The following is a 16605-nucleotide window of genomic DNA, read 5'->3' on the forward strand; positions in this document are numbered from 1 at the left end:
TAAAATACATTAAAAATTGTAATATTACCTATTATTAAATCACTTTATTTGTTTCCAAATTAATTTTTCTCTTGCTTTGCGGATCATAAATTAAATAACATAAAAAATCTAAATAAAAATAAATAGAAGTTATCTAATAGGTTAATCAGTCGTTCAACAGATAGTCAGATTTCAAATTTAACGATTTTTACAGGTTTTATCAAATTTTTATATAGTATTTTTTTCTAAAACTCAGAACCAGAATACATATATGTCACCAGATTTACCGGTCTAACATCAGATACAGATCGAGTTTCAAAATACTCCTTATATTACAACAACTGTGTATACAAATATAACATTTAGTACAAACAAAAATAAAAATTGAATATAAATATCTACGCGGTTGCACGGATCAGTGTCTAGTTAATCGGTTAATTAACAATACACACAAGTAATTTAATTTATAAATTAGTAAAATAGACAGTCATCAAGCAACGAGACTCTCGTTTAGAAGCCAATCAAACTGCTTACAAAACTGCTGGCCCACATCTAAATCCTCCGGCTATCACATCATTCAAGTCCAATATGTCTCGATTGGTATAACGTCTCCATCACGTAAACCAAAACCGCACATCGTTCTTAATAACAGATCCGATGGGTACTATCTATAAAGGAAAAACTTAAACCCTACGTTTCTATATTAAAATACACATTTTCTTGGCATTTACCATTACTTCTTACTCGAATTTTCTCTGTGCGGATATTTAATTTAATTTGTTCAAAATAAATTCATAAACCACTGATTTTATAAAATGTTTATGTATATTTTTATGTTGTGTAGATTAATTTAGAGTAAAATTTATTATTTTACAACGTGGATATTTGATAATAATTCTTTCTGTTTTTACATAATATTATATTTAAAATTTTATAATTTGATGCAATTCGATGTAATTATACTATTCATATATTAATTTCTTGGTTTTTGTTAATTTAAAAATGAAACAACATACTAAAAGTTTTACTTTTGTATCAGTTTTCTATGAATTATTATTAATCTTATGATATTTTGTTTTCCTGAAAATTATACTCTCGAATTATTTATATTTGACTAAACTAAATAAAATAATTTCGAAATATTTATATTTAACTAAACTAAATATGATAATACTATATCTAAATATTGTTTTATATAATATATACTATATATTTCACTTTGTGTTTATATTTTAACCACAAAGAAACAACAACCATAACATGCAAGATATGAATAGCGATCTGGTTAGATAATTTACTCTAAATGCAGTGGTTAAATCTATAAATAGAAAGAAGCCAAAATCTGTACATAAAAGGAAATACCAAAAGATATTTCAGTTTTGATAATAATATAGATCAAATATTGTAGCATAATCTGTAAAAAAATGTAAAAATGAAACATTTAAATTATTATAAATGTAGTGGCTAAATTTGTAAATAAAAGCACAAAAAGTACTTCAATTTTAATTATATAGAAGATATTTGGCTATGTAATATTCTTCTAAGACAGTAAAATATAAGTTCTATTAACGAATGTTAATTTTAATTTTCACTTTCAGTTTCTAGCTTCCAGAAGACCTATTTTTTTTTTTTTTTTTGACAACAATAAATTACTCTAACAAGTTTCCACCGGTTCAGAAAGCCAAACCGGAGGAATCGAATCGACATATAACATAGCTGATGGTGAACTCCTTACCCCATGAGCAAGCTTGTCCGCCATTGTGTTTTGCGCCCGTGGAATATGTCGGATCTTGAAATTAGGGAAGAAAGTCTTACTTCGTTGAAATTCCTCCATATGCGTAGTAAATGCTGGCCATTCTTCGGGTGAGGACACCATCTTCACCAATTGAGAACAATCCGTCGCAAAAACTACATCTGAGAACTGCAGGGTCTTCATGCACTCCATTGCCCAAATCAGCGCTTCACATTCTGCATGTAAAGGAGATAGGCTACGTCGGAGATTCATTGCCCCCATCATCTTGTCCTTTGAATCCATTTTCCGGCAGTACCACCCATGTCCAGTAAAAACATCTTTTTCCTTCCAAGATCCATCGACACAACAAACCCTTGTTGTACCCATAGTTTGCCAATATAATAATTGTGCTTCTGTCCATAGTTTTTCCTCAAAATCCGCTATCCGTAGTATCTCCTGAGGATTCCCATTCCTATTTGTATAGATCTTACTATTTCTATTCTTCCAGAAGACCTATCTATCTTTATAAAATGCCAACCCTCTTCTCTCTCACATCATCATTCATATCCCAACCCGAATGCTTTCGTCTGAAAACAATTTATCACATCATTTCCTTCTCTCTTCAACCTTGATATTTCTGTGACAATGGAGCTTATCCCTCATCTTCCGGAAACCCTAGCCCGCGAGTGTCTCCTACGCACCTCCTACAAGCAGTTTCCTCTGATCTCCTCCGTTTGCAAAGTCTGGAAGCGAGAGATCAGTCTCCCTGATTTTCTACAACACCGGAAAGTTTCAGGACATAGCCAGGAGCTTGTCGTCTTGTCTCAAGCTCGGGTCGACCCTGTTTCACAACTCGGATCGGGAAAAAAACATCCCCACGCCCCTGTACCGGATCTCTGTTCTCGAACCAGAGTCCGGTTTATGGACCGAGCTGCCTTCGGTTCCCGGGAAATCCAACGGGTTGCCTCTGTTTTGTAGATTAGCTTCTGTCGGATCGGATCTTGTAATGATTGGTGGACTTGACCCGGTCACATGGCATACCTCTGATTCGGTCTTCATCTTCAGCTTCTTGACTTCCACGTGGCGTAACGGGATGGACATGCCAGGTGGTCCACGGTCCTTCTTCGCCTGTGCTTCGGACTCTGAACGGAACGTGTTCGTGGCGGGTGGTCACGACGAAGACAGGAACGCGCTGACGTCAGCTCTCGTGTATGACGTGGCGGAAGACAGATGGGCTTCACTGCCAGATATGGGCCGTGAACGAGACGAATGCACGGCGACTTTCCACGCTGGAAAGTTCCACGTCATCGGTGGTTACGCCACGGAGGAACAAGGGCAGTTTAGTAAAACCGCTGAATCTTTCAACGTCACCACGCGGCGGTGGGGTCAAGAATCGAAAGAGTTCCTCGCTCACGGGATGTCTACGTGGCCTCCGGTCTGTGCAGCCGGTGAAGACGGTGAGCTTTACGTTTGCTCCCGTCGTGATATGATGGTGATGAGTGGTGACACGTGGCAGAAAGTTGTGAATCTACCTGATGACGTCTGCAATGTATCATACATGGCGGTAAGGAGGTCTGGGAAGGTGGTCGTGATCGGTTCGGCCCGGTACGGCGAACCAAGCGTAGGGTATAATTGGGACATAAGCAATTCTCGATGGGTAAAACTGGAAACACATGAAAAATATGAAGGCCACGTTCAAGCTGGTTGTTTCTTGGAGATATAAAAATTGGGACGTCGTTCATGCGAAATGTTTCAAGATTGATCGGTTGGTATCTCGTCGGTGTGACTGAAATTTTGTTGTTGATTGATTTACAATGAGTGATTTTTGTATGTGTTGAAGCTTGTTGTGTGATGCTACTAAAAGTTACGGTGGATCTACTGTATTGGATCAAATGATGAAAGCTTCAAAAGGACAAAGTTACAGTATTGTGATGTGTTACGCTGGGCCCAATTGATGTAAGATTTGAAAATTTAACAAGGTTCTTATAAATGTAATGTAAAGCCCTTTAAGAGTTGAGATGATTGTTATAGATGCCTGAATTTGAACTAGATGTTTTATTGTCTAGACAAGTAATAGCTTTCTCAAATCTCATCTACACGGTACAATAAATATGTATTCATCTGGTTGCACTTTTCACATACAAAAGTGTTCTCCCCTAATGCTATGTAGCTTTTATTTTAATTTAAGTCTACATTTTGAATTGTGCTACCTTTTAACTTGAAAAATATCTTGGGCATTCATGTTGAAAACACACAGAAAAGACCTCTACTAATCAATGATCTATACGAATATCTAAAAGAGGATTGAACTGTCCATCTTTATTTATTTGCTCTTTTTATCAAAAGGTTGAACAAAAGCCTTACACATATACTATTATTTATGAAATGATTTTGCTTAGTTGTCACATTCTCCATGATTTTAGCTAATATTGCTTATATGTCATGTTTTTATTGGTTTTTAGTTTAAATTATCATATTCACCATGATTTTAGCTAATTGTACTTATATGTTTTATTAGTTTTAGCTTGAATTATTAATTTAAATAAGTGATTTTGCTTAGTTTTTACATTATTCATACTTTTAAATAATATTGCTTATATATCATGTTTTTATTGATTCTTAGCTTGAATTATTATCCTCTCCATGGTTTTAGCTAATTCTACTTTAATGTCACGTTTTTATTAGAATATATTGATAGTTATATATAAGTATTATAATTTTTCATATTCCACATGATTTTAGGCTGAATCATTAGTTTTAATAAATAATTTTAATTAAAAGATTTTGCTTAGTTTTTACATTATTCATAATTTTTAAATAATATTGCTTATATATCATGTTTTTATTGATTCTTAGCTTGAATTATCATCCTCTCCATGGTTTTAGCTAATTCTACTTTAATGTCACGTTTTTATTAGAATATATTGATAGTTATATATATGTATTATAATTTTTCATATTCCACATGATTTTAGGCTGAATCATTAGTTTTATTAAATAATTTTAATTAAAATAAATAAAATTTTGATATCTTTAATGTACAATTATATTTATACTATTTACCTGATTACAAATTAATATTATAAAATTATCTCAGAAAAGAAATAAAAAACATATTTGAAAAAAGAAAAGATAATTCCATGTATTTATTTTGTGTTTATTTACATCTTTCTTTCTTATTTGTTATTTTTTTTAATTAGTAGCATATATACAATATAATAATTAGATTCATCATTATACTAATATATTTAAAATATTTTTCTAAAAGTTAAAATAAAATTATTTAGATTTTTGTAAAAGTAATACGTCATGGCATATTTCTTAAAAAAATATGAATTTTACTAATGAGGTATAAAGAAGAAATAGCTGATTAATATAATAAGTAAATTTAGATTTGGTTTTGGCTTAACATTCTTGAGCTTTTTATTTATTTTGAGATTTTGTAGGTTTTGATAATTTCAAAAAATTAGTTTAATACCATCACGTGATATTAACAATTATATATCTGTTTAGTTAATTAGATAACTGTTTATAAAATAATATAATAAAACTGATTAAAGATAACAACATATTTTAAAATAAAAATATTAATGTTGTTATACAAAATAATATTTTAAATCAATAAAAGTTAAAATCAAGAAAATATTTTCTTATAAAATAGTATAATTTTAATAGTATATTTATTAATAAATATTAATAAAAGAATTATGCCCGCAAGTGCGGGTAAACCACCTAGTCTTCCTAACATGGGACTAGCTCAGGGAAAAGTGCCTATTCCAACCTGAACAATTTGGATCGTGCCAAATACAACTCAAACTAATGGTTAGTGCCAAATACGACATGAACTCAATTAAAACTTTAAAAACCTACTCGAACTTTTTAAAACGTACCTAAATCTACATTGAAATATTATTAAAAAGTTGACATTATATAAACTACTATTTTTTCATCGTATTAAATTTAAAACTTTGGTGATAATTTTTTCTGATTTACATAAATACATAACATGTTTTTACTTATTATATCTTCAATAAACTTATATTTTACTAAAATATAAATAATAAAATATTTATAATTACATGATCTTAAATATACTTAAAATTTTGAAGTTATTTATAAAAATTTCTTGTATAGATTATTTTTATTTTTAAAACTTAAGTGATTTTTTTTCAAAAGTTATTATTATATATTTTAATATTTTGTTCAATTTTGAAAGGTAAAAGGTTCAAAATATAAATAACTTCAAAAATTTTGAACAAAATATCAAAATATATAATAATAACTTTGAAAAAAAATCACTTAAGTTTTAAAAATAAAAATAATCTATACATTTTTTTTTATAAATAACTTTAAAATTTTAAGTATATTTAAGATAATTTAATTATAAATATTTTATTATTTATATTTTAGTAATATATAAGTTTATTGAAGATATAATAAGTAAAAACATGTTATGTATTTATATAAATGAGAAAAAATTATCACCAAAGTTTTAAAATTTAATACGATGAAAAAATAGTAGTTTATGTAATTTCAACTTTTTAATAATATTTCAATGTAGATTTATGCACGTTTTAAAAAGTTCGGGTAGGTTTTTAAAGATTTAATTGAGTTCAGATCGTATTTGGCACTAACCATTAGTTCGAGTTGTATTTGACACGATCCAAATTGTTCATGTTGGAATAGGCACTTTTCCCTACAAGCTCATGTCAGTTTTATGGTCACCAAAGCCCAACGATTTGGGTCAAAGTATATAAATAGTCCTATAGAGGCCCATAATAACCATAACAAGCCCAGGAGTTAAAATAATGAATAAAAGCTATGCAAATGGTTTAGTATACTGTAGTTTGTTCAAAAGAAAAAAAACGAATAAATGGTTTGGCGGGAAATTATGCAAATGGCAACGAATATCTATCGAATATTCCAAATATGATCTGTCATTTCCCTTTCTTTGATAAACTAAGAAACAAAAGAAAAGAGAGACAAACATTTGAGGTTACATCAGAAAGCAACCCCTTATTCTTCCAATTAAGGGCTGATAGGTAGGTGTTGCAGTTTTAGTTTTTTTTTGTTTTAAAAAATAAAATATAAGATATGAGTTTTTTGTTTTGGTTTTAATTTTTTCTGTTGTAGATTTATTTTTAAAACACTTAATAAAAACGGTAGAAAAATTGATTTTGAAAGCTTATATGATTTTTTCTAACGTTTTTTTGGTTCTAACTTTATTTTTTAAATGTAAAGCATAATTACTTTGAAATTGCTTTAAAAAAGAAAATGATTGTCCAAAGCACCTACAGTTGTTACTAATCAATCCTCAAGACTAAACGTCAATTTTGATTTGATAAAAAGTAAAAAAAATAAAATAAATGAGCCTAGTTAGTTACGATACAAGTGAGGCAACAAGTCACCGGAACTTGTGTCGGTGAGAGACCGAATCATAGGAATTGTTTAGACAGAGATATGGATCGCTAGATCATATGGATACATACACCAACCAATCCAAGGGACGCGATCTAATCCATTGGAGACCCATTGAAGGATACCTCAGGACCTTCGTTGAACATTCTGATCAAGCTCATGGCTGTTGAGTCTCTCGTCTTTGCTCCCTTCTTTGCCACCCACGGTGGTATCCTTTTCAAGTACCTCTAAACTCATCCCTGAGTGAAAGAAGAAGATGATCGTGATGATGACGATGATGAAGATGAGGGAGAGATCCTCTTTTCTTACCATTCTTATTTTTGTTTTGCGTAGGTGGTTAAACAAATCCTGTTTTTTGTTGATGAGGGCTCATTTAAAGAACCAATCAAAATGATGTTTCTCTCTCTATCACTTTTTGTGCTGTCTAGAATTTTAGAAATCCACCAAGTATTTGAGACTTGTTTTTTAGCTGTTGAGGTTCTTATCCTTTTTTTCGTCTTCGACTTCTTTCATAACATTATTACACATACACTAGAGGGTGGTTAGAAACAACTTTAGTTTCTATCTAACTAACACCCTCGGCTGCCGCCACAATCTCCAGCAACTCCCCAGTCATCTTAGCCTGTCTCTCCCGATAGTAAGCCACCTGTCATATTCCTGGACACGAGCTCTCAATCGCTAATGATTCCTGCAGTGTACTTAGAATCTGAAAGCATCATTGCATCAAGGGTCTGAACAGGGTCTTGCTCAAACTGCATCAACGGTGAGATCTCCTGTTTCTCAACTTCAAGTTTCGTCCTTTCCACCACAGCTAGCTTTCCCATCTTTGCTTGTTAGCCTAAACATCCGATTCTCCATAGCGTCAACACACTCTCCTTTCATCGTCAACGGCAAAAAAAAAAGTGTGATCAAAAGATCAGACTTCACCAAAGAGTCAAAGAAAAAAAACTTTTGTGTACACAAACTCAACGTAATCAACCTCCTCGGTGACAAACAACGAGAACACATCATCTGCAAATCTGCAATCACTTGAGCTCATTTCGTTTGGCAAGATAAAGATGAAACTCTTGATTTGAGGGGGATACGGTAAAGAAAGAGAACTTCTGGGGCTTTTTTTCTAATTATAATGTTTTACGAGGGTTTCTTATTATACAGAAGTCAACTTTGATGACAAATTCTTTTTTAATTAATTTGAAGGTCCTTTTTAATTTAATTTGAAGGTCCTTGTGGTTGTTGTATTCATCAGATTCCATCTTCTTCCTCCTCCTCCTCCTTCTCTTCTTCTTCCTCAAATCAACACTAATCTCTTTCTCCACCACCACCACAACCACACAATGCTTCTCCATTTCTCCCCCCAAAACCTAACCTCTTCTCCCCACCCAACCTCCGCCGTAACCCACCCTCTCTCCAACCGAGATCCCTCCGCATACGAGCCATCGACGCGGCCCAGATCTTCGACTACGAAACCCAGCTCAAATCCGAGTACCGCAAATCCTCCGCCCTCAAAATCGCCGTCCTAGGGTTCGGAAACTTCGGCCAGTTCCTCTCCAAAACCCTAATCCGCCACGGCCACGACCTAATCACCCACTCCCGCTCCGACTACTCCTCCGCCGCCTCCTCAATCGGCGCCCGCTTCTTCCACAACCCCCACGACCTCTGCGAGCAGCACCCCGACGTCGTCCTCCTCTGCACCTCCATCCTCTCCACCGAGTCCGTCCTCGCCTCCTTCCCCTTCCAGCGCCTCCGCCGCAGCACCCTCTTCGTCGACGTCCTCTCCGTCAAGGAGTTCCCCAAGTCCCTCTTCCTCAAGCACCTCCCCGTAGAGTTCGACGTCCTCTGCACCCACCCCATGTTCGGCCCCGAGAGCGGCAAGCACTCCTGGTCCGGCCTCCCTTTCGTCTACGACAGGGTCAGGATCGGCGACGAGGATTCCCGCCGCGACAGGTGCGACAAGTTTCTCAAAGTGTTCGAGAGCGAAGGGTGTCGGATGGTGGAGATGAGCTGCGAGGAGCATGACAAGCACGCCGCTGGGTCCCAGTTCGTTACGCATACTATGGGGAGGGTTTTGGAGAAGTTTGGCGTCGAGTCTTCTCCGATTAACACCAAGGGTTACGAGACGTTGCTTGATTTGGTGGAGAACACGTCGAGTGATAGCTTTGAGCTTTACTACGGTTTGTTTATGTATAATCAGAATGCGCTTGAGCAGTTGGAGAGGTTGGATATGGCGTTTGAGTCTATTAAGAAGGAGTTGTTTGGGAGGTTGCATCAGGTTTATAGGAAGCAGATGTTTGGTGACGAGGGGAAGATAACTGAGCACAAGTTGCTTAATGAGGGTGGGGCTCTTGTTCGCATCAAAGAGGACTCATCATCTTAAAACTACCATGTTTGTTGTGTTTTGGTTCTGAATAAAAGAAAGTTATATCTTTTTTTTTTTTGGAAAGTCTCGAGTGTTTGTTGTCATTAAATTATCAGACTTATGGAGCAGTCAGTGCATTATATCATATTCAGCACGGAGAGTGAAGTGACGTATCTGATTTCCGGTAAGATTAAAAAATGGTCGTTTCTTTAATTGATTCATCAGACAAGCCAACAAAAGTCTCACTAAAACCGCAGAGGATTGGTTCTCATTAAACGTTTCAAACTCTAAGAGTATCAAGTTCAGGACTACGTCACCTGAAGTCATTGAAGAACCTGAGATCTCTGACCTTGGAGTCATGCAAAACCTAGTCACCTTCCGTCCTGAATGGAAAATAATATTGTCATATGGATTGATCTCTTCTGGTCTCAGACAAAGCCATCGTCTTCCTTGTACATATATCAAGTAGAAAAACTATGCTCTTCTGTTGTGAATTATTTGCAGAAGAAACTGTAAATAAAAGCATTCTCACCACTAAATTACAGAATATATGTTACATCTAAACATGTCTAAGAATCTCTGGATCATAAATCTTTCTACCCAAAAAAAAAAAAAAAACTTTAAAACAGAAAGAAAGAGAGGTAGGTGGAATCCATGTTCAGATCATCGCTGTGGCTGATCAGAAGCAGAGGCTCCAACGGATGGTGCAGCCACTGCGCCATTTGCAGACCCGTTCTCAGCAGGTGGAGCCACTCCCCATTTACCTTCCGACTCAACCGGTTCGAATATATGAACTCCTCCGTCTGAGAGACCAACCGCAAACATGTTTGGTTCTTGCGGATGTGCCGCAATCACCAGAGGATGTACGTTCGAGTTACTGCACAAAAATAAAAAGAACAACCAAAAGCTTCATCAAAGATTTACTCTGTTGTGAAGAGAGTTCAAGATTCCTTCCTATGTTGTTTACCTGAGACTAGCTGGTAGATACGCAGAAGGGTTGACTCGGCAACGGAGTCTTAGATTTGCAGAGCTAAATACACAGATCGTTGCATCCATAAAACTCGCATAGATCAGTTGGCTATCGCATGAGAACGTGGCATGAGTGATTGGAGCTGACGACTCTCTCACTGGCCACTGTAACAAGTCAATACACAACCGTTTATCAAATGCAATAATACATTGCAGAGAGAGAGAGAGAGAGAAGAGGAGGAGTGTAACTGAAATACCTGTTTCATGCATTCAAGCTTAGTTGTTTCGTAAATAGCAAGCTGTGTCTCGTGCACGACGAGGAAGTGAGCTTGATCTTGGTGGAACTGAACACGCGTGTCTGAAGGTGCGGTGTTGGGTCTTCCCTGTGGAAGTGGCAGAACCTTGCTTCTTTGCTTCTCCCATCCATCTGTGTTCCAAACACAAAGCTGCAAAACAAGAAGAACATACCACCAGACTGTTGATCTTGTCCCAGTGATTTTCAAAAAAACAAAGAAGATGGGTTCGAACCTGAGCATCAGCTCCAGAAGAAACCAACACATTTAACACATTGGAGAAGGCAAGACCAGTTATTCTCTTTGAATGACCTTTAAGCTTACTCTTCACCTCATCAACACGGACGTTATAAATCTGGATAGTGCTATCATCCATTCCGATAGCAATGATATTGTTGTCTTGAGGATGGAAAGCAAGAAAAGTTGCAGCAGGCGGTGGTGGCATGAAAGTAGCCATCGTCTGAAACATTATCAATCAGCCAACAACAATCAGTACACAAACCAACAAAGCCGTAAGGACATTGTTTTGTACACATTACCTTAAACGTCATCATGTTAAATAAAGAAATCTTTCCACCGGAGGCTGACATTACATAGGAATCATTCTTGGATAAAGCAAAACAAGGCACAGCTTCCTCAGGGTTGTTTTCAGCTGCGTCGTTAGTCATGAGGATCCCACTCGCTGGTTGCCATTGCTGAGGTGGTAACGAAGCTGTCGCCTTTCCAGTTGCGTTGCGCTCATTCCTCTGCCATTTCCATAGGAGATGAATAGCGTTTGATGCCAAAGCCAAGATAGCGTTTCCTGAATTCGTGAAAATCAATCTTGATATCTGCAAAAAAAAAAAAAAAGTTATCGGTTTATATCATCAGAAGAAAACATTGATCATCAGAAAATGTTTATATACCTTAGCGACTCTCAGATTCTCAGGGAGTCTCAGTGACCTGCACTGAGAAGGCTCGCTGACTTCAGTAAGCTTCCATATCTTAGACTTATCATTTGATTCCTCTGTAATCACTGGCTTCACATCCACCATATTCCTCGTATCTCCATTCTATTTTTAGAAAGATAGTGATGAATGATTAATGATGTAAAAAGATGAAACATAAAATGAGTGAAAATGAGGACAGCCTAGTAGTCTTGAGGAGGGAGTTTTGGCCCCAATACGGACCCGGGTCGGGTCCGAATCCCGCCAGCCACTAAAATTTTAAAATCTGGGTTCCTCCGGCGTCCAGTGACCGAGGCGTACTCCGGCCTAGCCGATACGGATACTCGCCGCTAGTCTGGATCCACTTAAGTGGATGCCAGGTTATTAAAAAAAAAAAAAAGAATAACGTTCTTTACTTACCATTCCTTGGATGGAAACCACATTGGCTGATCGTTCTGCTGCAGCACTCGTAGCAGCAGCTGCTGCAACTGCAAGACTGTTTATCGCAGGCTGTAGAAAATGCAAGTGTGTTAAAAAAGAAACTTTCCAAAATTGCGTGCAAGATTAGTAAATCTAGAGAGGCTTAGTACCTTGGATGATTCAGATGAAACGTTCTCGACAGTGTGCAATAGTCTTAAACCATCAGAGTTTGCCAAAACCTTGATGACATTCTCGTTTCCAGACACGGCCAAGAGAGAGCCTTCCTTGTTAAACCGAATACGCGGGCTCGCCTGGAGACCTCCATCGCCATCAATGGCAGTTAAAAGCTGCACATTGTCCATATCCCAGAACTTGATGGAGAAGTCATCTCCAGCAGCTAGGTAACGGTTTTTAGTTGTGTCAAACTGCACAACACCGAGAGAACGCTTGTGGAATCCTTGGTAAGTTCTTTTAACAGCTCCTTCACTTTCGTTCCACTCAACTATGTAAGACTCTCCATCTTTACTCGTTCCGCAAGAAAATAGCCTTGTTCCATCTGCACTGTAAGCCATTGTAGTACACCATCGACCAGGTGCATCATAGTCAACTCGAGATCCCATATTATCATACAACCAGGCCTTAATTTTCCCATCGAGCGCTGTAGAGAATATGAACTTGAAGAAAACAAAATGTCAGAAACATGTGACAGAAGGGAGAGAGAGAGATTTAATGGATTGCTTACTTGAATGTTTTCCTTGTAGTGAGGGCAAACGGAGTAAACAGGAGCTTCATGGCCTTCAAAGGTATGTCTTTTGACACCGGTTGCAGCGTCCCAGACCTTGATGGTTTTGTCATCACCACAGGTTATCACACATAGTTGCTTGTTTGGAGTCGAAAAGGAAATATCATTCACACCACCAACGTGAGCATCAATCTGAAACAATCACTTAATAATTACAAAGACAAATCTCCACAACGAAAACAAAAAGAGAGGCTTGTCAATGTTATAAAAACCTCAAGGTGTTGTCTCATGTCTTCACCACCATGGTAAGAGTATAATTGCACAATATGTCTCGAGTAAGCAACTCCTGCATTTTGAGAACGTAAGGCAGAGTTATATATAAGCTTTTTGCATTCTTGGACACGTGTTTAATTTAAAGGGTGATTTTTTTTTTTTTACCGAACAAGGAACCGTCTGGGCTCCATATCACACGGTTAACAGATACAACAGGTTCTTTCACCAAAGCAGCCTGAAGACACAAAATAGTTTAGTTGCTAGAGATTCGTAACATGTATAGAAAAGTTGTTGTTGGTATGCTTAGGGCACCTGTAAGGGCATTGAACATTTGCTTATATCCCAGACTTTGAAGGTCTTCTGTACTAATCTTTCTCGAGACCCAACTTCCCACAGCCCGATATCTCCTACATTTGTACCAACTGGTGTACAAAGATGGAATCTAATTTAGAACAATATCATTCATTACATGGAAGCTCATAAACAGCAGGAAACATACCTAGAAGAAGAGTCTGTTTGATTGGGTGGAAATCCATGCTCATGGGAGATGAGCCCTGAGTCAAAGTTCGTGCAACTGTCTTGGGCAAGTCATCAGGTGCTTTGAAAGCTGGACTGTGACCATGTGTTTGCCCTTGCCCTGGCCCTGGCCCTGGCCCTGGAAATGACATTGGTAACATGTTGACACCTAGAGTAACCTCCTCGGAGATTCCCATAGGCCTTGTTCTTTTTGAGACATGTTCAGACTCTGCTGATGGGTAGTCTAACGCAGGATTAGTTGGAGGAGTTCTCGGGTGCTTCAATCCCGCTGCACCAAAAACAGCAAAGGAGCTACACTGTCAGCACATTGCACAGATGAAGAAACACAAATTTGATAGAGGGAGTAGTACCAGGGATAGATGGACCACCAAGAGCAATGGCTCCTGCAGAGACAGCCGGATGTGGGACAGAGGAAGGACTAGACATCCAACCAGCAAGAGGAGTTGGAACGGGTGAGGCCGTTGGTTGGAATGGCTGGAGAGATAGAGAGACAAATTCAAATACTTAGCCTCATGAGAAAGTAAAAAAAAAAAAAAAAAAGATAGAGACGAGCTTACCCCGTGTGCACCTAAAGGAGGAAACCCACCAGCTTTTGGCAATCCACCAAGCAGTGGATTACTCACAGGAGATGGAGCACGTGCACCATTTGGAGGACCACACGAATGATCAACAAAAAGAGTCTTTATATCCGGATTTGGCCTTGGGTTTTTACAAAGCTGATGTTGCCAATTTAAGCTGCATTAAAGAGTAAATGAGTTTTGATATGCCAACAAAAACAGAGTAAGTGACAAAAGCAATTAAAAAAAAAAAAAAAAAAACCTCTGGTTGATGAGAGTCCTCAGCCTTGAGTTTCTAAGAGTAGGAAACTGCAGTTTATCACGGAACAAAGGATTCGCCTCGATAAGCTTCTTGAGTTCCACCAACATGATCGATCTTGCTGACTTGGTGTCCCCATACTTGGATAACTGTTCATTCTCCCTGAAGTTCTCTAATGTCAAGAGCTGAGTTATTTCTTTGAAAAGCTCCTCGTTAAATGTTGAAAACACTTTCAAATCCTTCACTAGTATCTCCACCGCCTTGGGACGATCATGCCTACGAGAGGGAAAAATCACATATCAAACTCTCTTATTAAAAGAAGAAGACAAAACTCACTTACTTATCCAAAGCCTCGAGATACTTCTGCTTTCTTATCTCAAAGAATATCTTCATAGAGTATCTATTGTCATCTACTTTAGTGAAACCAGAGAGATACTTCTCAACCTCATCCCAGTTCCCGTTATGCACCTCATCCTCGAAGTACTTCATATTGAAGAAAAATCCTGATTCTTGTTCAAGCCTGACAAACAAAACCAAATGAGCATCATTATTATTAAACCCAACACAAAGAGTAGAGAGATCGAAGGAGGCAAGATTTTTTACTTGTGAACAGTCTCTTTAAACTTCTCTTCATCGAGAAACTGTAAGATCAGGAACACAAGCTCTCTACTAAGAGAAGACATAAAACTCTTTTTTTCAAACTCAGATGCACATCACTCTCACCAGATCTGCAACATATACAATGGCTACCATTTACATAAACGCCTGAAACAAGCTCAAATCTAGGTTTTGTTCCTGATTAAGAAATATTTATTTATCTGAAAAAAAATATCCATAAACTTCGCATCTCTGCAGATAACGATAAATCATTAAAAAAAAAAAATTCAAATCTTTGCTGGAATTGGCCATGGAATTAGATAGCTTTACAAAAGAGATTCCTTTACCATAAAGGGTAGAGAGAGAAAAAAACAGAGAAGAAGCTTTACTTACCATGAAGGAAGAAAGAGATCGATGAAGAAGATGGATTGATTTTTGGACTAAAGAAAGAAAGAAAGAAAAATAAAGCTTCTTCCTTTTATTTCTCTCTCTCTTCGAGATATAAATACGGACATTAACACTTGCAGAAATGGAGATTTTAATAAGAGAAGGTGACAGATAATTGGGTGATGATAAGTATTATTACCTATCACTCTAAGAAAAGCTAACGGAGTGATAAGTGGAATAGCTTATCTCTAGGAGTTAAATCGGCCACATTTCTCGAAGTTATCAGCTCGGAATATTAGTTGCCAGCTGTAGTGCATGAAGGCGTGATCGTCTACGTCACAAGGGGGTTTATACTTTATCTTGACGACCGTTGATATTGTTAGATGGCGCGGAGGACCGGTGATCTAATGGCTAGAGTTTCATTCAATGTGTCAGGCTTGTCTCAGATCCCTCGTGGCGCGACAAAAGCTTTATTTAACATGAGTTCTTTTTAACCCTCGACTTTGACTTTTATTACGGATATGACATTGTGAGGCAATTGCCTCTTCAGATGCGGTTACTCACATCGAACATCACGTGATGGTGAAATGTTCAACACGTCATAAAGAAGATGAGAATAATTTATAATTCCTTTCAGTTTTTCACAGTATCACTGATTATTTTATTTTATTTTGTACTAGACAATTTAACCACAGTATCACTGATTATTTCCTGTCCAATATATTCAACTCATTATTTAAAACAAACTCTTGGGTTTTCAACTTATTCAGTATGGGTAAATTTTAGTGTATGATTGGTTATTTGGTTGTGTGCACATTTCTATTGAAAAAAAGAATCAAAAGGATAATAAAATAGAGTGATTTGAGGGATGGTGGTTGCATCTTCTTTGCTTTTTGTAGTATAATAAATTAATAATAAAATGAAAAAGGGTCCGGCCAAAAGCAATGCAGGTGGGTTCCATCAGAGGCGTGTCCGTCCAAAAGTCTCACTCTCACGAGATAAGTGACGCATTGATGAAGCTCGGCCCTAACTTCCCAATATTATATAGTATATTTTTACTAATTATCATCCCATTTTTAATGAACTGTTATTATATAGAGTATATTTTTAGATGATAAATTACATCAAGTACATATTCTCTCTATCGAACTCAGCTTTTA

The 16605-nt window shown here is 36.9% G+C and overlaps 3 protein-coding genes across 3 annotated transcripts; 2 read left to right on the forward strand and 1 right to left on the reverse strand.

Annotated features, from left to right (window-relative positions):
* The first annotated feature begins 2211 nt into the window (after positions 1–2211).
* LOC108811779 (F-box/kelch-repeat protein At1g15670-like) lies at positions 2212–4080 on the forward strand. The gene is given in 2 exon segments (XM_018583868.2): positions 2212–2575; positions 2577–4080. Coding segments are annotated over 2 exon segments (1077 nt in total). The 5' UTR covers positions 2212–2356; the 3' UTR covers positions 3435–4080.
* A 4288-nt stretch (positions 4081–8368) lies between these two features.
* Positions 8369–9613, forward strand: LOC108811778 (arogenate dehydrogenase 2, chloroplastic). Its single transcript, XM_018583867.2, is given in 2 exon segments — positions 8369–8482; positions 8485–9613. Coding segments are annotated over 2 exon segments (1038 nt in total). The 5' UTR covers positions 8369–8463; the 3' UTR covers positions 9504–9613.
* Positions 9614–9998: 385 nt separating this feature from the next.
* On the reverse strand, positions 9999–15606 carry LOC108811776 (protein TOPLESS). Its single transcript, XM_018583866.2, has 19 exons — positions 15452–15606; positions 15065–15189; positions 14802–14981; positions 14465–14737; positions 14203–14380; positions 13996–14119; positions 13608–13913; positions 13421–13530; positions 13274–13343; positions 13108–13181; positions 12836–13027; positions 12264–12767; positions 12094–12183; positions 11653–11799; positions 11287–11577; positions 10983–11207; positions 10712–10900; positions 10453–10619; positions 9999–10362 (listed from the first exon to the last, which is right to left on the reverse strand). The coding sequence occupies exons 2-19, from the start codon at positions 15142–15144 to the stop codon at positions 10149–10151; spliced, it is 3414 nt and encodes a 1137-aa protein (XP_018439368.1). The 5' UTR covers positions 15145–15189; positions 15452–15606; the 3' UTR covers positions 9999–10148.
* Positions 15607–16605: the final 999 nt, after the last annotated feature.

Source organism: Raphanus sativus, chromosome 6, assembly GCF_000801105.2.
Source record: "Raphanus sativus cultivar WK10039 chromosome 6, ASM80110v3, whole genome shotgun sequence".
In the NCBI taxonomy this organism is placed as follows: Eukaryota; Viridiplantae; Streptophyta; class Magnoliopsida; order Brassicales; family Brassicaceae; genus Raphanus; species Raphanus sativus.

Coding starts and splice junctions, on each gene's coding strand:
- LOC108811776 (XM_018583866.2), bottom strand. CDS start 15,144: ATGTCTTCTCTTAGTAGAGAGCTTGTGTTCCTGATCTTACAGTTTCTC. Junction 14,381..14,464: donor AGGACTCTCATCAACCAGAG/GTTTTTTTTTTT, acceptor TCTTTAATGCAG/CTTAAATTGGCAACATCAGC. Junction 12,768..12,835: donor ACTACAAGGAAAACATTCAA/GTAAGCAATCCA, acceptor GTTTTCTTCAAG/TTCATATTCTCTACAGCGCT.